The sequence below is a fragment of the Mobula birostris genome, chromosome 4 (assembly GCF_030028105.1).
Source record: "Mobula birostris isolate sMobBir1 chromosome 4, sMobBir1.hap1, whole genome shotgun sequence".
Lineage (NCBI taxonomy): Eukaryota > Metazoa > Chordata > Chondrichthyes > Myliobatiformes > Myliobatidae > Mobula > Mobula birostris.
The window spans coordinates 206,461,314-206,482,195 of record NC_092373.1 but is presented as its reverse complement, the minus strand read 5'-3'; the positions used below and the strand labels follow the sequence as shown (position 1 = coordinate 206,482,195).

General features: G+C 49.1%; 1 protein-coding gene across 3 annotated transcripts in view; it reads right to left on the bottom strand.

Annotated features, from left to right (window-relative positions):
• idh3b (isocitrate dehydrogenase (NAD(+)) 3 non-catalytic subunit beta) overlaps positions 1 to 19,773 on the bottom strand; it is a 44,362-nt gene extending 24,589 nt beyond the window's left edge. For all 3 annotated transcript variants that reach the window (XR_011885831.1, XM_072256840.1, XM_072256839.1), the window contains exons 1-2: positions 19,642 to 19,773; positions 1,333 to 1,443 (exon numbers count right to left, since the gene is read on the bottom strand). Coding sequence is in view for 2 of the 3 variants with exons in the window: in XM_072256840.1 (XP_072112941.1) it covers positions 1,333 to 1,443; positions 19,642 to 19,680 (150 nt within the window). In the remaining variant the exon portion in view is untranslated. The remainder of the gene's footprint in view (positions 1 to 1,332; positions 1,444 to 19,641) is intronic.
• Positions 19,774 to 20,882: the final 1,109 nt, after the last annotated feature.

Here is a 20,882-nt window from a genome sequence, read left to right as displayed (position 1 = left end):
GCTTAGAGAGGGAAGGGTGCTGCCAGGTCTCACTTGCCAAGACACGCGACAGCGCCCCTACAACCCACTGGCGGGTCGCAGTGATAAAGTTTAAGGGAATGGGGGATTCTCAGCAATGGGTTAAGTTCTGACTATGTCTGTGACTGCAGTGTGTTTGAATAATGTCTCACAGCTGCTTTCTTTGCAGCAAAATAAGGGTTAAAGTTCACCCAGATCCACATAGATGTCTCTGGGCTTTTCACACCTTTTGATTTTGACAAAAGGCAGAACCTGATGGAAATTAGACAGGCCATTCCCTTCTTAATTAAAACATACATTTGACGGATGTTCTTATCTTTGTACTTAAGTCGTGGCTCCAACAAACCAGGCAGGACATTCCTTTCTTTAATTAAGGTGGCTGGAGAGTCTATCAAACTGATTGTTTGATGGATTTGACCATATCAGCTGCCTCCTGATAATATGGCCGGTTGAAATTGATTAAGGGGGACACAGACTAGCCAACTTTCTTGCCCGTCCCACTTTCAAATCTCTTACTAGCTCTTCCTTCAGTTAGTCCTGACGAAGGGTCTCGGCCCGAAACGAACACTGTACCTCTTCCTAGAGATGCTGCCTGGCCTGCTGCGTTCACCAGCAACTTTGATGTGTGTTCTCACCCAGTGGCTTGTGCCTAGGCCCTTGTGTTGTGTATTTTGTGTCTATACGCTGTTTGCCTCGTTGGTTTGTCTGTGTTTCGTGTATTTGTGATTTTGGCTACTTGCTTTACTTTGTACAGCACCTTGGTCAATGCGGGTTGTTTTTAAATGTGCTCTATACTTGTCGATAAATAAGAACAACTGATAAGGGCAATAATGGGACAGGCCCTTGATACAGCTGTGTGTGAACGAATACCGGCTGTTAAGTGCAGCGCTAACAAAGAAACTAGGGAAATAGTGTGGCCACCAGGAGAAACAAGCACTGAATTTAATTTGGGAAAAGAATCGCGGTAAAAAGTGGAAATTATTGATTAAAGAATGGAAAGGTAGAGCCTATACTAAATGGAATGGTACCAGCTGGAGGAATAATGCATGTGATAAAGGGATAGAGGTATGTACAGCAGAAGGGACTCCCAAGAGTTGGGAGACACTGCAGGCGGGGTGCTAATGGGTAGAAGGGAGAAGAAAGAGAGAATGAAAAACAAAGAACACAGGCAAAAGTAGATATGGACAGACAGGAAGGTTTAAAATCAGCAGTGCTGCGTGCGATGGTCTAGGACCAATACGGGATCCCAAACCCATTATCTGGCATACCGACCCTGTTTAAGGACAGTGACCGCGATGAGGATTGGGCACCTACCTTACCAGAGGCCGAGTGCACCCAGTGCTTCCGAACAATCCTCTCAGTACTCAGATACGGTGGCCGCTCGGGTAAAACAGCAACGGCAGGGAAGGGAAGGCTCCCTATACCCTAGATCCAGAAAGGGAAAGAGATTATTCCGAGACTGGGAGGGAAGAATCCAATAAAACCCCAGAGTTAATGGCTCCAGACAGACAATTGCCTACCCAAATGCTGCCCAGTCCACGAGCAGCCGAGGAGGGACAGCCCTTGGTCACTCTTGTATGCACCCAGGAAGCCTCAAGAGATGGTAACGATCATGAATCAGGGCCCCGATAGAAAAGAAAAACCAGCACAGTTTGCTTAGTATGTCCACAGTACTACAGGTTTCCCCCGCCATCCAAAGGTACAGCGTTCCTATGGAACGGTTCGTAAGCCGAAATGTCGTAAAGCGAAGTAGCAATTACCATTTATTTATATGGGAAAATTTTGCGAGCATTCGCAGACTCAAAAATAACCTACCAAATCATGCCAAGTAACACATAAAACCTAAAATAACAGTAACATATAGTAAAAGCATTGCGTCGTCTCTGATCTGGGCCGACAATTACGTGTCGGCGGCACCTAATTAATTAGCATGTTTATTTCGGCTTTTTTCTTAAAGATGTGAGGTGTGCCTCCCAGCTACCGTTGCATTCTCCGCGAATCGGTATCTGTCTGCGGCCTGAGGATTGGGGTGGTGGGACATTGGGGTGTCATCTCGTCTTCTGTTTCCATTAGAGCAGGCAGCTCATCTTCTTCTATCTCTGCCCGCCTCCATGTTGAAGGTCGAGGTTCGTCGTCTGCTGTGGCTGATGTGGAAGGCATGCTTGACTGCTGAGCCTCGTGCATTTTTCTATCATACAGTTCTTTGTAAGGACTCAAACCATCCTGCAAATATCTCCTAAACCGACGTACCCTTTCAAAATTAAAGTCGTACTTTATCATTACTCATTTGGTTTCGATTGTTATCCTTTTTTCTTCCAATTGCATCAGCTCTTCATCTGTCAGTTCTTGGTCATGGGATGCCAAAACCTCTTCAACATCATGTTCGTCAGCTTCCACAAGCCAAACTCACGTTGTCCTTGCTTTGTTCACCACGATCAAAATGCTTAATTATTTCTAGTTTTACGCTAAGTGTAACACCCTTACGAGCTCTTTCAGGCTTTTCTGATACCATGGAACTCATCTTGCAAACGGCTGCTCACAGGCACGTGTTAAAGCAATGCAGTTCCGAATCCGGGGAGAACGGCTGCTCGGGGTGTGAGCTGCCTTTTATCGCGCACTGAATTTTTTTTCATAACAGTGAAAACACCTTCTGAAAGCGAAAACAGGGTACTAATGTAGGTCTTTCGTAACAGTGAGGTTTCGTAAAGCGAACATTTGAAAAGCGGGGGACACCTGTATACAAATGTTTAATGCGGCCCTGCAAGATTTATTCGGTCTCTGCTGCATGATTCTCTCATCTGATGAGAGGTGGAAATGGAAGGCAGAATTAAGATACCAAACCTATCAGGAGTTACAGGCGGGAATCCATAATGAGAATGAACAGACAGACTAGATTATTCAAGCCTTGGAGAGGGCTCTCCAGCAACCTGTAAATATCATTAAAGTACTTGAATGCAAACCTAAGCCTGGGAAATCGGGACCAGACTACTGGGAGCGATTTGTGGCCTGCTACGGCACTTTTGCAGGAGACCAAGCCTTTACTAATGGGAATCCGTCCCCCCAGTTTAATGCCCTACTGCTCTAATGCTTACCAACTAAGTTAACCAACAGGATTAAAACTAATAATATGGATTGGCCTGACAATAACCGAAATTGAATGTGACAAGCTTTGACATATGAGTGGGACCCAGCTTTCAAATCCTGATCAACTCCGAAGGGAACTAACATTAAAGGTGAATATGTTCAGCAGGAAGAAGGATGCTTCCTGCCGTGAGTAACACCCCTCAGGAAGAGCCCAGTATAATATTGTAAGATGCTGCAATTCTAATTCCGTTTATGATGGTATAAGAAAAGGGATACCGGCTATCAGACGCTACAATCACTCTGGGTTCGAAGGCACGGAACGTACATATTCACGGACCCAGCCACTGCAGATGGAATTCCAGGGGACCCAGTGTGAGGATTCATTTACAGTCACCACTAGTCTGGAGTGTAATCTAGCAGGGAGAGACTTGCTCTGTCTGTTGAAAGTCGAGATTCTATGCACGGACAAGGGTATCACCCTGGGACTAGCGAACAACCGACCGCCCAGTGCTGGGCACTTAATTTGGACTCCGCTACATTTGAACCCCCTCTGCCAGAGGCAGACTCTCATGTGACTCTGTGCTATGATCCTACAGGGTGCTCCACTGAGGAAAACCAGTATTATGCACCCCTCAAGGGACAGAAGTTCCCAGTCACGCTGACTAGAGAGGTTAAAGGAAGAGTTCTGGCTTTCCTATGGCGACAGACAGAACTGGTGGTTCCCCACACCATCGTTAGGCTTTGCCCTGGGTTGAAGCCAAACAGCTTGGGTTCCTTGCCTAAACAAACCTCCAGCACCGAGGGAGACTGGCAAGACTTGGCCGTGGGTCAACTCTGATACTGAAAGGAGTTGAAGGTGAAGACGGGACATCTGGTAAGACACTCTTTTAATATTGACCAAACCCAAGACGTTGTACCCCATCTCTGGGCAATTTCAGGCCATGAAGTCAGTTGCACCAACTGGACTCCCCCACCCGACCAGCCGTCTGGATCACCGTGAAAGAAGGACAGACTCTCCCATCCCTTCCGCAATACCCTCCTCAAGCCCGAGGCAACATTTTATGAGGATGGAAGCTCTTTTGTGGATCCAGCAGGAAAACAATGTTCTGGCTATGCGATAAGTGATGACAGTGAAGTAATTGAGCAAGTCTCCTTTGCAGCAGCAGTCTCCGCCCAGAAAGCTGAGCTACTTGCTCTGACTCATGCCTGTATCCTAGCAACAGACTAAAGTGCAGTCTAACAGTGTACTCAGTTCTGATTTTGAAGAATCCACCACAGAACCAATTCTTTGCGGAAGACCTGAAAAAAAACGCAAAGTCATGAATGAAAATGACTTTGAAAAGAGAGTCCACAACTATTTGGAACAAAATAAAAAGGGCCTGAATGAGGGCTTCAGTGGAGGAGACAAAAGTACAAGCCTAAGCTGGAATCCTCTTTGATTAACGTTTTGAATTTTAAAATGAAAAAGCCTGTGGAAAAGAAATCTCAAACAGATTAAAGTGCGGACTTTTATATTATGCCCGTTATGCCCTGACTACAGAACCTTGGGGATTCCTGACTTCCTCTGCCCCCCCCCCATTAGTAATGCTACCTTTGTAAATAACTTACTCACCGCTCTACAGCTACCTCGAGTTTTGGCTATTATTAGATGTGCAGCCCGTACTGGGGAATCCGATGATTCATCTCAGGCTGTTGCAGCAGCAAAACAGACAGCCTCGGACCCCACACTTTTAGTCCCCTCAGGAGCCCAACAAGTTCTTATTAGAGAAAACCTAAGGACGGGTATGCCAGACATGGGGGAAAATACGTAAATTCCAGGGGGATGCCCCTGAAGGAGAATGCAAACTATGGTCCCAAATGGGTTGCCACTTTGAACCTCAGACCAATTTATGGGTGACCCCTGCGGGACAGGTTTGTGTTTCCTCTGTGTTCTTATCTATCTTGATAGATTATGTAAATAACTGTACACACCTGGGCAAGGAGGGAATGGTTAATATCTTGGTGGCGGGGGCGCCCTGATTTCCAGCAAGCAGTTGAAAAGCGAGCCACAGCATGTAAAATAAAACGAATGCTGGATTGGGAATGCCTTGTGTTTTCGGAACTACCCCCTTGCTTGGTGGACCTTTTTCTTGTTTATAACTTGATTTTATAGAACTACCTAGAGTACATTGTTGTAAATACCGCTTGGTATTTAGCAGGTAGATAAAGGTTATACCAACTATTGATAATACTGTTGTAAAAATGTCAAGAGAAGTGATTCCCTGTTATGGAGTACCTGAATCAATAAGCTCAGACAATGGACCTCATTTTATTGATAAATGAGAAAATCTGTAAAGAACTGGCAATAAAACAGCAATTTCACTGTGCTCACCGTTCAAAAGCAGCTGGTATAGTGGAGCGAGCAAATGGAACCTTAAGGAATAAGCTAACTAAACTTATGCAAGAAACTGGGCTAACCTGGCTTAAGGTTTTACCTCTGGCCTTGTTCCATGTGAGAATTACACCCTCGACTAGAACTGGATTATCTCCAGCAGAAATCATCCATGGAAAGCCCATGCGAACCCCACGGGGGTCGGAACTGGCCCGACTTCCCCTTCCTGAAAGGATGGACATGCATACCTTAGGGGAGGAGATGGGAAAATATTTATGCAAGTTAACTAAAACGCTCCCAAAGCTTGCAATCACAGGTAAGACAGGCCAATCAAGAGGGCGACACCCAGCCTAAGGGTGACTACCCCACCATCAAGCCTGGAGATTTTGTCCTGATTAAGAACTGGGATCGTAAGAAGTTGGAACCGAAGTGAAAAGGACTGTACCAAGTGCTACTGGCAAGACCTACTGCAGTGAAGGTGGAAGGGCAGCTCCGATACATCGAACGGACTGTAAACACGTTACTGGCGGAACTGATAAGGACTGAAAAATGTATTGGTTAATGATGATTTTAATGACCTAAAGGGGACCTGCCCCTGTTTCAGGAGGCCCCCACATTAACACTTTTCTGTCCCTCTGCCATACCTACGCTAAGCAAGTAGAATGGGAGCATGTTGGGTATGTTTTGTATCATGTTGTAGAAGCGACAATCTGTTCTGAAAAGTTATCATGTAATGATAAGAAGAAGGGAATGATAAAGTTTAAGGGAATGGGGGATTCTCAGATCCCTGTAAACAATGGATTCAGTACTGACTATGTCTGTGACTGCAGTGTGTTTGAATAATGTCTCACAGCTGCTTTCTTTGGAGCAAGATAAGGGTTAAAGTTCACCCAGATCCACATAAGATGTCTCTGGGCTTTTCACACCTTTTGATTTTGACAAAAGGCAGAACGTGATGGAAATTAGATAGGACATTCCCTTCTTAATTAAAGCATAAATTTGACAGATGTTCTTATCTTTGTAATTAAGTTGTGGCTCCAGCAAACCAGGTAGGACATTCTTTTCTTTAATTAAGGTGGCTGGAGTGTCTAACAAACTGATTGTATTTTTGTATCAATAGTCCATTGACTTGACCGGAATGGTTATCAACCTGATTGTTCTTTTGTATCGGTGGCCTTATAACTTCTGACAATTCTGACATCGGGCAGTGAACTTGTAGAACCGCCAGGGAGATGAGAAAGATTCTCTCCCTGATGTCGGGTCCAAGGTCTCTCGCCGGCTGAACTCGAAGAAATAAAGGGTGAAAAGATAAGTAACGATCTTTTTGTGCTGTCGTTATTTGATCCAACAAATTTACATCTACAGCAGGATCCAAACCGAACATAATATTGCTGCCGCAAACTGCATCGTATGATCACTGATAATAACTGATTCTGACAACAATGATCTGCCAGTTCTCTGGTGCTAATATGCAAGGGCATCATTTTGGACGAACATAAAGAATTGGGCAAGACCAGCATTTCCTGCCCATCCTTAACTGCCCCTTGAGATGGCTAATACAACAGGGCATAATTTTAAAGTGATTGGAAGGAAGTATAAGGGAGGCTGACAGAGGTAACTTTTTACACAGAGAGTGGTGGGTGCATGGAATGACCTAGGTAGGTGGCAGAAGATGATTTATCCAGCACATTTAAAAATCTCTGAGAAAGACCCATGGATGATGAGCCATGTGGGAGGGAAGGGCTAGTGTGATCTTAGATCTTAGAGTAAAAGATTGACACAACGTTGCGGGCTGGAAAACCTGTACAGTTTCTTCTTCTATGTTTTCTATAAACCATCTCCTAACGTTCAGTAAGCGTAACTAATCCCTGGTCTAAAGTCATGGGATCATTTCTTCCTTTGAAACTCTCAAACAACAGGGTTGCATCCTTTGGACCGGGGCTGTGTTCCACTTTGCAATGATATCATTCAAATCACTCCCCAATCACATCCAGCTGATCGGGAACAACACCATGGGATACAGGAGCAGAATTGGATTATTTGGCTCTCCTCCACAAATGATGCTGCCATCTTCCAACCGTTCTCTGATCTCTGACCCAATGGCCTATTCACAGCTTCACTTTCCTTAATTTCATTCTTGCTTATAAAATATTTTACTCTGTTTTATGTTCCTTGATAACCTATCATCATAATTTCCCTTCGTTGTCGTTACATTCGCCAGTGTGTGTGAAGTCACACTCAATGTTTTAGGAACAGCTTCTTCTGGGTCTCTGAACACTTCCTCACTATTTAAAGCGCCAGCGATCACTGAACGGGTCTCAAATCCTACCGCTGTTTGTAAGCAGTTTAAATGTTCTCCCTGTGATCGCGTCTAAGTGCTCCAGTTTTTCCCACTTTCTGAAGACATATGGTTAGGGTTATCGAATTGTGGGAAAGCATTGGTGTGGTGACACCGATGGGCTGCTCAGCACATCCTCAGACTGTTAGGGTTAGGGTTAGTGTACGGCCGAGGGTTTGGGTTAGCGGGCGGCTGAGGGGTTTTTTTCATACAAAATATCTTTATTACAAATTCAGTGTTACATATGCAAAACGATTACTTCACTACAAATAGACAATACACCTTAAACCAAAATGCTTCCATCTCTATCAATGATAGCAATTACACCCCGTGGAGCCCAACAGTCCCGGAACTCCTCTAGGGTCGCTGTGGACTGCGTGTGTTCCCTTTCAATATTTACCCGGGCACGAACATACCCCCTAAACATTGGCAGGCAGTCTACCCGGGCAGATCCTCCTGCCACCTGCTTCCAAGACCCATGGATGGCTGTTTTCACCAGCCCCAGGAGCACGTTGACAAGGACATCCTCATCCCTCCATGCCCTCCTCCTTACTGGATGACCGTATATAAATAGGGTGGGGCTAAAATGCAATCAGAATACGAGAAGCAGCCCACCCAGATAGGCAAAAAGGGGCTGCAGCCTCACACACTCCATGTACATGTGGTACACGGTCTCCTCCAGCCCGCAGAAGTTACATGTGGCTGGGAGATCCGTGTACAAACTAAAGAATTTATTACAAGGCACCACTCTATGCAGCAGCCTCCACCTCAGATCCCCAAGGTGCATGGGAAGAACTCCCTCGTAAAGGGACTTCCATTGGGGACCCCCCTCACCTCCAGGTGGAAAGACTGACCGCCATAGCGTGTCAGGACGGTGGACAAGTGCTAGGAAGTGGAGGGTATGGAGTAGCAGCCCATCCCTGAATGGGATTGTGGGTGTCGAGGAGAGGCGGCTCAAGTTGTGTGGACTCGGTTCTCGGATAAGATTGCGGGGCCTGAGTCTTTCCACACAACTGAACCGCACAGACATCCACTGAGGTAGGACAAGGGTCAGCCAGGACTGTGCCCTCTGCCAGAGGAAGGGATTCCCGGCCTGAGGCAACCATGTTCTAGACTCTCAGTAGGTCCTGACAGAAGCCGGGCAGACTCAGCAAAGCAGCACAGCTAACGCCCACCTGTGGTAGCCGCATCTCTTTGTGAAGATAGCAGCCCCTCTGGAGGAAGAATGTCACCACTTGGGAGGGTGCTCGGCGTGCAGAGTCCGAGCCCAAAAGCCTGCAGGGTGCCCACCAGGAATCTGGTCTACCCGGTCAAACGCCTTCTCCTGGTCAAGAGAGAGAAATGCTGCCGGGGACCCAGTCTCTTGGAGCAGGTGGATCAGGTGGACATTGTTCTGGATGGTACAGCCCGGGACTGTGTAATTTGGTCAGGGTGGATCACCTGTCTCAATACTGAGCCAAGACGGTTGGCCATTAACACTAGACACTAGAATACTACAGCACAGTACAGGCCCTTCGGCCCTTGATGTTGTGCCGACCCATATATTCCTAAAAAAAAAGTACTAAACCCACACTACCCCGTAACCCTCTATTTTTCTTTCATCCATGTGCCTGTCCAAGAGGCTTTTAAATACCCCTGTCGTAGTCTCCACCACCATCCCTGGCAAGTCATTCCAGGAACGCACAACCCTCTGTGTAAAAAACTTACCCCTGATGTCTCCCCTAAACTTCTCTCCCTTAACCTTGTACATATGCCCTCTGGTGTTTTCTATACGTGCCCTGGGAAACAGGTACTGGCTACCACCCTATCTATGCCTCTCATAATCTTGTAGACCTCTATCAAGTCCCCTCTCATCCTCCTACGTGCCAAAGAGAAAAGTCCCAGCTCTGCTAACCTTGCCTCATAAGATTTGTTTTCCAATCCAGGCAACATCCCAGAAAATCTCCTCTGTACCCTCTCCATGGAATCAGAATTAGAATATCTTTATTGTCATTGTTGTGGAGCAATGAAACACAGTTTAGCAGCTCAATGTTTTGCAGCATGACAAAGAATATATACATAAAATAAAATCTAAAACCTCAGGAGTGCAGTCCAAATTAATAATATATGGATGGGGGGGTAGGGCTGTTGCACACCTGCCATTCCTGGAAGTGTGATGCATTTAGCTGCCGCCGCCTTAGGAGGGGGGCAGGAGAAGGGAAAGGGGTGTTATGCATTTCACTGTTTGTGGGTAGAAGCTGTTAAGGAGTCTCTTTGTTTTTGTCCTTAATGCTTTGTATCTCTTCCCAGAAGGCAGAGGGGAAAACAGGTGATGTCCAGGATGAGTGGGATCCTTTGAAATACAAGTAGCCTTCTTTTGAAGTCTGCCAGTATAAATGTCTCTGAGGGAGGGTAATGTTGTGCCAATAACCCGCTCTGCTACCCTCACCACCCGCTGCAAGTCCTTCCTGTTCTGTTCTGTGCAGCTGGCAAACCACACTGCACAGCAATGCGTCAGGTGGCTCTCTATAGTTGTCCGATAGAAGTTGATCAGCAGGTGATGAGGGAGGAGGGCGTGCTTTAGCTTCCTTAGGAAATAGAGCCTCTGTTGGGCCTTCCCCACCTGATAAGAGATATGGGCAGTCCAGGTGAGGTCAGCCGAGATGTAGACGTCGAGGAACTTGAAACTCTCTACTCTCTCCACCTCTTTCCCGTATATGTGCAGAGCAGAGTGCTCGACGCGCTTTGATTTCCTGAAGTCTACTATCAGCTCCTTGGTTTTTGTGATGTTAAGTCTAGGTTATTATGACAACACCATTCTGTCAAATGTTGCACCTCCTCCCTATAGGCTGTCTCATCACAGTCTGATATGATACCTATTAGGGTGGTATCACCCTAGCTTCCACATCCTTCCTATAATGAGGTGGCCAGAATTGAACACAATACTCTAAGTGTGGTCTCACCAGAGATTTGTAGAGTTGCAACATGACCTCTCTACCCTTGAACTCAATCCCCCTATTAATGAAGCCTAGCATCCCATAGGCCTTCTTAACTATCTGAAGCTAAGGGAGTTGTGGGCACTCTCACCAAAATGCTCCCCCATCAAGAGGTCTGCCAGCTGACCAGGTTCATTACCCAGAACTAGATCCAGTATGGCCTCTCCGCTCATTGGCCGGTCCACATACTGTGTCAGGAATCCTTCTTGAACACACCTGACAAATTCAGCCCCATCTGTCCCCCTTGCAGTCAGGAGGTGCCAGTCAATATGAGGGAAGTTGAAATCACCCATAACTACAACCCTGTATTTCCTGCACTATTCGAAACCTGCCTGCTTATCTGCTCCTCGGCGTCCTGAGGGCTATTTGGGGGCCTATAGACTACTCCCAGCACAGTGATTGATCCATTCCTATTTCTGACTTCCACCCACACTGACTCAGTGGACACTCCCTCTGCAGCATCCTCCCTTTCTATAACCGTGATACTATCCTTGACCAGTAATGCTACTCCTCCCCCTTTTCTACCTCCCATCCTATTCCTTTTAAAACACCTAAACCCCGGCACCTGCATCAGCCAATCCTGCCCTTCCCCCAGCCAAGTTTCAGTAACAGCCACAACATCGTAGTTCCACATACTGATTCATGCTCCAAATTCATCCCCTTTATTCCTAATACTCCTAGCATTGAAATAGACACATTTCAACCCCTCTAACTGGTTACATTTATGTTTTGTCCCCTGCCTGTCCTTCCTCACCAACTCAGAACACCTAGCATCATGCCTTGTCCTTCTACCCTAATCTCTGCACTCACATTCTGATTCCCACCCCCCCTGCGAAACTAGTTTAAACCCTCCCCAACAGCTCTAGCAACCTGCCCGCCAGGATATTGGTCCCTTTCCAGTTCAGGTGCAGCCCGTCCTTTTTGTACAGGTCAGACCTTCCCCAGAAGAGATCCTAATGATCCAAAAATCTGAACCCCTGCCCAGGCAAAGAACTTGTAGTCCGCAAGCAAGAGGGAGACCGGGTGCCAGTTCTTCAGCAGGCGGAGGTCTCCCTTCTTGGGCAGTAGGACCACAACAGCTCTCCGCCATGAGGGGGGCATTTCCTCGGTGGCTAGGCTCTCCCCTAGGACAAGGGTGTAATCAACCCCTAGGACATCCCAGAAAGCCTGATAAAGCTCTCCACTCAGTCCATCTAAGCCAGGGGACTTAGCCCTCAGGAGTTGCTGAAGGGCAGCAGACAGCTCCTCCTGAGTCAGGGGAGCGTCCAGATGCACTGCGTCCTCTGGGCTGACTTTAGGCAAATCTTTCCAGATCTCATTGCATACCTCTGCATTTGACGGATCTGGTGAGAACAAGGACCGACAGAATGAGCGAACTTCTTTGTTGATTTCGTCAGGGTGCGTGACGGGGGAGCCATCGGCAGCCAGTAACTCCACTAGGTCTCCCCGCCACCTCTCCAACGAGTAGAAGGGTGAGCCACGGTCCAAATCCTGCAGCATTTGGATCCGTGACCTCACATGTGTATCTCGGGACTGCTGCTGCTGCAGAATCCTTAGTGCATCCTTCTCCTGGTATTCCTGCCATAGAAATTGGTCCCCAGTGATCAGACCAAAACAGGACTCTAGGTCAAGCAATGCTCTCTCAAGCCGCTCAATCTCAGAGCTTCGCCTCTTTGTCAACCCCCTAGTGTACTCCTGACATAAAAACCAGATATCCCACCACAGCCAGAAGGAGCAGAAATCTCTTTGTCTCTTTCTCCAGGTGACCCAGAACGCTCGGAATGAATCCCGGAATCGGCTGTCCTCCAGCAGCTGGTTGTTAAAATGTTAATACCCAGATCCCACCCGAGGGTGCAGAGGAGTAAATTCCATCCACACAAGGTGATGATCCGAGCACGACACCGGCCGCGTGGAGGATGTCGACACACGGGAGATGTAAGCCCGAGAGATATACAGGCAGTCTATGCGGGAACCTCCCCCTCTAGATCTTCTCAAGAAGATGCTGGAGTCGGGGTGAAGATTCCGTCAGCTGTCCACCAAGTCAAAGGAGCCGGCTAGCTCCTTTAACTTGTTTGCCGATGCTGGGTCAGGCTGGAAACCAGAGTGGTCCTCCACCTCGAGGGTACAGTTGAAGTCTCCCCCGAGGATGACGCAGTCCCCAGGATCGATGGAACTCAGCAGAGTGGACAGCTGACAGAATAGGCGCGTCTGCATCACCCCGCGCCTCGAAGCATACACGTTGATAAAATGCAGAGGTACACCAGCCAGGCACGACATCTTGGACTCTTACGATTTCTGGCTGGAAGGCTGGGGCCAGCAAGGTCGCCACCCCACTAGAGTCGGAGCTGAGGTGGCTCATGCAAGCCACTCCAGAAGCCAAGCGGACTCATCCCCCGGATTGGTATGGGTCTCCTGCAGGAAACTCCCCGCATATCTCCCTTCCGAGGACTGAGAGATTGTTATATCTGCGGAGAGAACCGCTGCTACCATTAACATTTAGACTAGCTACAGTAGAGCTTCATGTCGGAAGTACGCTAGGCCTCGGCACCAGCACCCTTCCCAGTGAGAGCGGAGACACCCTCAACCACACTTCCCTGAAAAAGCAAGAATGCCTTTTGCTTTCCAGGCCGAAGCGGTGCCAACGCCACCCTGTAACCCACCGTCTCCCGAAGGAGTGATGTCCCTCACCAGGTCATCCAGGAGGGACTTCAGCTGTCGCCTGTCATTCCCCGACACAGTATTCCTCTTCCCCTTCTGTCTGAGGATGACACGCGAGGACTTAACCAGTCTCGGCATGCTGGACCAGCGAAGCGAGGCTAGTTTTGGCTGATGTTCTGCACCCTCAGAGGTGAGAATGAACTCTCTGATATCCTCCACAGGTATCAACGGGGATTTCTCAGGAGGAGTGGGGATGTCCATTGTCTCGCTATCAAAGGACTCTCCCTCCAACCCCTCACTACAAATAGATCCATCTTCCTCCCCGTATGTTCTAATAGATGGCTGCACTTGTGACCCACACTGCGCAGTGGGTACCTCACTCATACCTGCCCGCTCCACCATCGCATCAGTCTTATCCACAGTTACGACAATGGAGGGATAATTCCCAGGGACTCCCTGCGGGCCATTAGTTGATGGGGTCGGCATGCAGAGTATATCACCCGCCCCAGGAAACAGACATGAGGAGGACCCCAGCACCTCTGGTCCTAGGGATCCACCGGCAGCCTGATGCTGAGAGTGAGAGAGCTTGGTCTCTCTGCTTGCATTACTTGATACACTCGCCTCCAGGGAGGCGCTGACTACTAAGCTTAGGGTTAGGATACAGTTGGGGTTACATAGAACGTAGAAATCTACAGCACATTACAGACATTTCGGCCCACAATATTTGCCAATCATGTAGATTTTGTGGACGTGAAAAGGACACCCACATGGTTTGTTGCCTCCCGGGTGCCAGGGTCCGGGATGTCTCTGACCGGGTGCACGACATCCTGGTACGAGAGGGAAAGCAACCAGAAGTCGTGATACATGTTGGTACCAATGACATAGGCAGGAAGAGGGATGAGGTCCTGAAGTGTGAGTTTCGGGAACGAGGCAGAAGGCTGAAGAACAGGACCTCAAGGGTGACGTTCTCAGGATTGCTGCCAGTGCTACGTGACAGAGATGGTAAGAATTGGAGGAGATGGCAGTTGAATGCGTGGCTGAGGAGTTGGTGCAGGGAGCAGGGCTTTAGATCTTTAGATCATTGGGATCTCTTCTGGGGAAGGTGGGACCTGTACAGATTGGATGGGTTGCACCTGAACTCGAGGGGGAGCAATATCCTTGCAGTTTGCTAGCATGGTTCGGGAGGGTTTAAACTAATTTGCGAGGGGGATGGGACCCAGAGCGATAGAGCAGTGAAGGAAGTGCATGGAGTAAAGCCAGATCTAACATACAGAGAGGCTTTGAGGAAAGAGAAGCAGAATAAACGGTGTAAAGACAGTAAGGTAGAAGGGCTGAAATGTGTGTACCTCAATGCAAGAAGCATCAGAAACAAAGGTGATGAACTGAGAGCTTGGATACATACATGAATTATGATGTAGTGGCCATTACAGAGACTTGGCTGGCACCAGGGCAGGAATATATTCTCAATATTCCTGGATTTCAGTGTTGTAAAAGGGATAGGGAGGGCGGAAAAAGGGGAGGAGGGGTGGCACTACTGGTCAGGGATACTATTACAGCTACAGAAAGGGTGGGTAATGTAGCAGGATCCTCTTTTGAGCCAATATGGGTAGAAGTCAGGAACAGGAAGGGAGCAGTTACTCTACTGGGGGTATTCTATAGGCCCCCTGGTAGCAGCAGAGATACAGAGGAGCAGACTGGGAGTCAGATTTTGGAAAGGTGTAAAAATAACAGGGTTGTTATCATGGGTGACTTTAACTTCCCTAATATTGATTGGCACCTGATTAGTTTCAAGGGATTAGATGGGGCAGAGTTTGTTAAGTGCGTCCAGACGGATTCCTGTCACAGTATGTGGACAGGCCGACCAGGGGGAATGCCATACTAGATCTAGTACTAGGTAATGAACCGGGTCAGGTCACAGATCTCTCAGTGGGTGAGCATCTGGGGGACAGTGATCACCGCTCCCTGGCCTTTATAATTATCATGGAAAAGGATAGAATCAAAGAGGACAGGAAAATTTTTAATTGGGGAAGGGCAAGTTATGAGGCTATAAGGCTAGAACTTGCGGGTGTGAATTGGGATGATGTTTTTGCAGGGAAAGGTACTATGGACATGTGGTCGCTGTTTAGAGATTTCTTGCAGGATGTTAGGGATAAATTTGTCCCGGTGAGGAAGATAAAGAATGGGCGAAGGAACCATGGGTGACAAGTGAAGTGGAAAATCTAGTCAGGAGGAAGAAGGCAGCATACATGAGGTTTAGGAAGCAAGGATCAGCTGGGTCTATTGAGGAAAATAGGGAAGCAAGAAAGGAGCTTAAGAAGGGGCTGAGAAGAGCAAGAAGGGGGCATGAGAAGGCCTTGGCGAGTAGGGTAAAGGAAAACCCCAAGGCATTCTTCAATTATGTGAAGAAAAAAAGGATGACAGGAGTGAAGGTAGGACCGATTAGAGATAAAGGTGGGAAGATGTGCCTGAAGGCTGTGGAAGTGAGCGAGGTCCTCAATGAATACTTCTCTTCGGTATTCACCAATGAGAGGGAACTTGATGATGGTGAGGACAATATGAGTGAGGTTGATGTTCTGGAGCATGCTGATATTAAGGGAGAGGAGATGTTGGAGTTGTTAAAATACATTAGGACAGATAAGTCCCCGGGGCCTGACGAAATATTCCCCAGGCTGCTCCACGAGGCGAGAGAAGAGATTGCTGAGCCTCTGGCTAGGATCTTTATGTCCTCGTTGTCCACGGGAATGGTACTGGAGGATTGGAGGGAGGCGAATGTTGTTCCCTTGTTCAAAAAAGGTAGTAGGGATAGTCTGGGTAATTATAGACCAGTGAGCCTTACGTCTGTGGTGGGAAGGCTGTTGGAAAAGATTCTTAGAGATAGGATCTATAGGCATTTAGAGAATCATGGTCTGATCAGGAACAGTCAGCATAGCTTTGTGAAGGGCAGATCATGTCTAACAAGCCTGATAGAGTTCTTTGAGGAGGTGACCAGGCATATAGATGAGGGTAGTGCAGTGGATGTGATCTATATGGATTTTAGTAAGGCATTTGACAAAGTTCCACACGGTAGGCTTATTCAGAAAGTTAGAAGGCATGGGATCCAGAGAAGTTTGGCCAGGTGGATTCAGAATTGGCTTGCCCGCAGAAGGCAGAGGGTGGTGGTGGAGGGAGTACATTCAGATTGGAGGATTGTGACTAGTGGTGTCGCACAAGGGTCTGTTCTGGGACCTCCACTTTTCGTGATTTTTATTAACGACCTGGATGTAGGGGTAGAAGGGTGGGTTGGCAAGTTTGCAGACGACACAAAGGTTGGTGATGTTGTAGATAGTGTAGAGGATTGTCAAAGATTGCAGAGAGACACTGATAGGATGCAGAAGTGGGCTGAGAAGTGGCAGATGGAGTTCAACCCGGAGAAGTGTGAGGTGGTACACTTTGGAAGGACAAACTCCAAGGCAGAGTACAAAGTAAATGGCAGGGTACTTGGTAGTGTGGAGGAGCAGAGGGATCTCGGGGTACATGTCCACAGACCCCTGAAAGTTGCCTCACAGGTGGATAGAGTAGTTAAGAAAGCTTATGGGGTGTTAGCTTTCACAAGTCGAGGGATAGAGTTTAAGAGTCACGATGTAATGATGCAGCTCTATAAAACTCTGGTTAGGCCACACTTGGAGTATTGTGTCCAGTTCTGGTCACCTCACTATAGGAAGGATGTGGAAGCATTGGAAAGGGTACAGAGGAGATTTGCCAGGATGCTGCCTGGTTTAGAAAGTATGCATTATGATCAGAGATTAAGGGAGCTAGGGCTTTACTCTTTGGAGAGAAGGAGGATAAGAGGAGACATGATAGAGGTGTACAAGATAATAAGAGGAATAGATAGAGTGGATAGCCAGCGCCTCTTCCCCAGGGCACCACTGTTCAATACAAGAGGACATGGCTTTAAGGTAAGGGGTGGGATGTTCAAGGGGGATATTAGAGTAAGGTTTATTACTCAGAGAGTGGTTGGTGCGTGGAATGCACTGCCTGAGTCAGTGGTGGAGGCAAATACACTAGTGAAGTTTAAGAGACTACTAGACAGGTATATGGAGGAAATTAAGGTGGGGGCTTATATGGGAGGCAGGGTTTGAGGGTCGGCACAACATTGTGGGCCGAAGGGTCTGTACTGTGCTGTACTATTCTATGTTCTATGTTAACCTACTCTGGAAACCACCTAGAATTTCCCTAGCGCATAGCCCTCTAGTTTTCTAAGCTCCATGTACCTATCTAAGAGTCTCTTAAAAGACCCTATTGTATCCACTTCTACCAACACCGCTGGCAGTGCATTCCACGCACTCACCACTCTCTGTGTGAAAAACTTACCCCTAACATCCACCTATTTCCAAGCACCTTAAAACTATGCCCTCTCGTGCTAGTCACTTCAGCCCTGGGGAAAAAGCCTCTGACGATCCACACGATCAATGCCACTCATCATCTTATTCACCTCTATCAGGTCACCTCTCATCCTCCATCGCTCCAAGGAGAAAAGGCCGAGTTCACTCAACCTGTTTTCATAAGGCATGCTCCCCAATCCAGGCAACATCCTTGTAAATCTCCTCTGCACCCTTTCTATGGTTTCCACATCCTTCCTGTAGTGAGGCAGAACTCAGCACAGTTCTCCAAGTGGGGTCTGACCAGGGTCCTATATAGCTGCAACATTACCTCTCGGCTCCTAAACTCAGTCCCACGATTGATGAAGGCCAATGCACCGTATGCCTTCTTAACCACAGAGTCAACCTGCGCAGCTGCTTTGAGTGTCCTATGGACTTGGACCCCAAGATCCCTCTGATCCTCCACACTGCCAAGAGTATTACCATTAATACTACATTCTGTCTTCAAATTTGACCTACCAAAATGAACCCTCCAAACTATCCACAACACCCCTAACTTTTGTGTCATCAGCAAACTTACTAACCCACCCCCCACTTCTTCATCCAGGCCATTTATAAAAAAATCACAAAGAGGAGGGGTCCCAGAGCAGATCAGTATGGAACACAACTGGTCACTGACCTTCATGCAAAATACGAACCACCTACAACCACTCTTCGTCTTCTGTGGGCAAGCCAATTCTGGATCCACAGAGCAAGGTCTCCTTGGATCCCGTGCCTCCTTACTTTCTGAATGAGCCTGGCATGGGGAACCTTATCAAATGCCTTACTGAAATCCATATACACTACATCCACTGCTCAAGGTTAGGGTACGGGTTGGGGTTGTGAATTGTGGGCATGCTATGTTGGGAGCAGAGACATGGTGACACCGATGGAGTGCCGAGCACATCCTCAGACTGTGTTGGTCTTTGATATAAGCATTGCATTTCACCATGTACGGATGCCCATGTGAGAAATAAAGCTAATCTTACCTGCAACTTATAGTACATGTTATGTATTGCACTGTACCGCTGCGACATGTCAGTGATAATCAACCCAATTCTTTCATTCTCTGTTTTTCTGCAGTGATTATGAGCACCTGGGCATTTATAATGAAGCTGGAGAGAAATTCCACAATTGCTTGAGGACCTGTGCTTTCCATGTACTGTAATGCAACATCTGAGACAGGCAGAACTGCATTAAGGACCCCCATCACCTCCTCTTCTGATCACTACCATCAGGCAGGAAGTACATGAGCCTGATGTACACACTCAACGATTCAGAAACAGCTTCTTCCCCTGCACTACCAGATTGCTGGACAGGCAATGAACACTACTTTTGCACTTTTAAAAATATTTCTTATTGCAACACAGTAAACTTATGTCCTGGTCTGCACTGTTGTCACAAAGGCACCAATTTCACGATAAATGTCAGCGATAACAAACCTGATACCAATTCAGTTGTTATGGCCAGAGGAAGGGTCCCTTGCGGAGACGGGCCAATAGCGTATGGTCCCATGCACCGGTCCGTTCTCCCACAGATGCTGCAGTGGTTGATGCTGCCCCAAGTACGGGTCCCCGATCTCGGCCGCCCTCCTACCCAGCCCTGCTCTCACCCTCAGCGGGACAGCGGCCGATCACTTGTCCGTACTTTCCCCTGGGGTATCCCGTATCCTACCGGCCACGTCCACCCCGACAATGCCTGTCGGCACCGCACCGGCCTGAGCAGGTGTCCGAGTTCGGGTAAGGGGACTGCCTCCCGCACCCCGCCCGGTCCCGGTCCCGGTCCCGGTCCCCCTCTGACCTTCCTCGCCGCCCCGACAGCCGCTCTCAGCGCCGCCATTCCGCTCCGGTCACACTTCCCGCTCACACGGCTGCTCAGAGAATCCCGCTCCCGCTGACTCCCCCGTCAGGCCGGAGTCCGACACCAGCCCGCTGACTCCCCCGTCAGGCCGGAGGCCGACACCAGCCCGCTGACTCCCCCCTCAGGCCGGAGTTCGGGACCTGCTCGCTGACTCCCCCCTCAGGCCGGAGGCCGACACCAGCCCGCTGACGCCCCCGTCAGGCCGGAGGCCGACACCAGCCCGCTGACTCCCCCGTCAGGCCGGAGTTCGGGATCCGCTCGCTGACTCCCCCGTCAGGCCGGAGTCCGACACCAGCCCGCTGACTCCCCCGTCAGGCCGGAGGCCGACACCAGCCCGCTGACTCCCCCCTCAGGCCGGAGTTCGGGACCTGCTCGCTGACTCCCCCCTCAGGCCGGAGGCCGACACCAGCCCGCTGACGCCCCCGTCAGGCCGGAGGCCGACACCAGCCCGCTGACTCCCCCGTCAGGCCGGAGTTCGGGATCCGCTCGCTGACTCCCCCGTCAGGCCGGAGGCCGACACCAGCCCGCTGACTCCCCCGTCAGGCCGGAGGCCGACACCAGCCCGCTGACTCCCCCCTCAGGCCGGAGTTCGGGATCCGCTCGCTGACTCCCCCCTCAGGCCGGAGGCTGACACCAGCCCGCTGACTCCCCCCTCAGGCCGGAGGCCGACACCAGCCCGCTGACTCCCCCCTCAGGCCGGAGTTCGGGATCCGCTCGCTGACTCCCCCCTCAGGCCGGAGTTCGGGATCCGCTCGCTGACTCCCCCCTCAGGCCGGAGTTCGGGATCCGCTCGCTGACTCCCCCCTCAGGCCGGAGTTCGGGATCCGCTCGCTGACTCCCCCCTCAGGCCGGAGTTCGGGATCCGCTCGCTGACTCCCCCCTCAGGCCGGAGTTCGGGATCCGCTCGCTGACTCCCCCCTCAGGCCGGAGTTCGGGATCCGCTCGCTGACTCCCCCCTCAGGCCGGAGTTCGGGATCCGCTCGCTTTCATAATCGGACGTGGAAAAGAGAAATAAAACTAACGTTGGGTTTTTGCTGTGGAAAGGAGGTGGGAGGTGTGATGGAGAAGTCACTTGCAGACTGATGTTCCTCACCACCCCACCCATTCCCCACTCTCTGAGGCATTCCGGCCTCCGAAGCCCTGGGGTGGGACCGCGGGGATGTTGGTGAACAGCGGGAGCC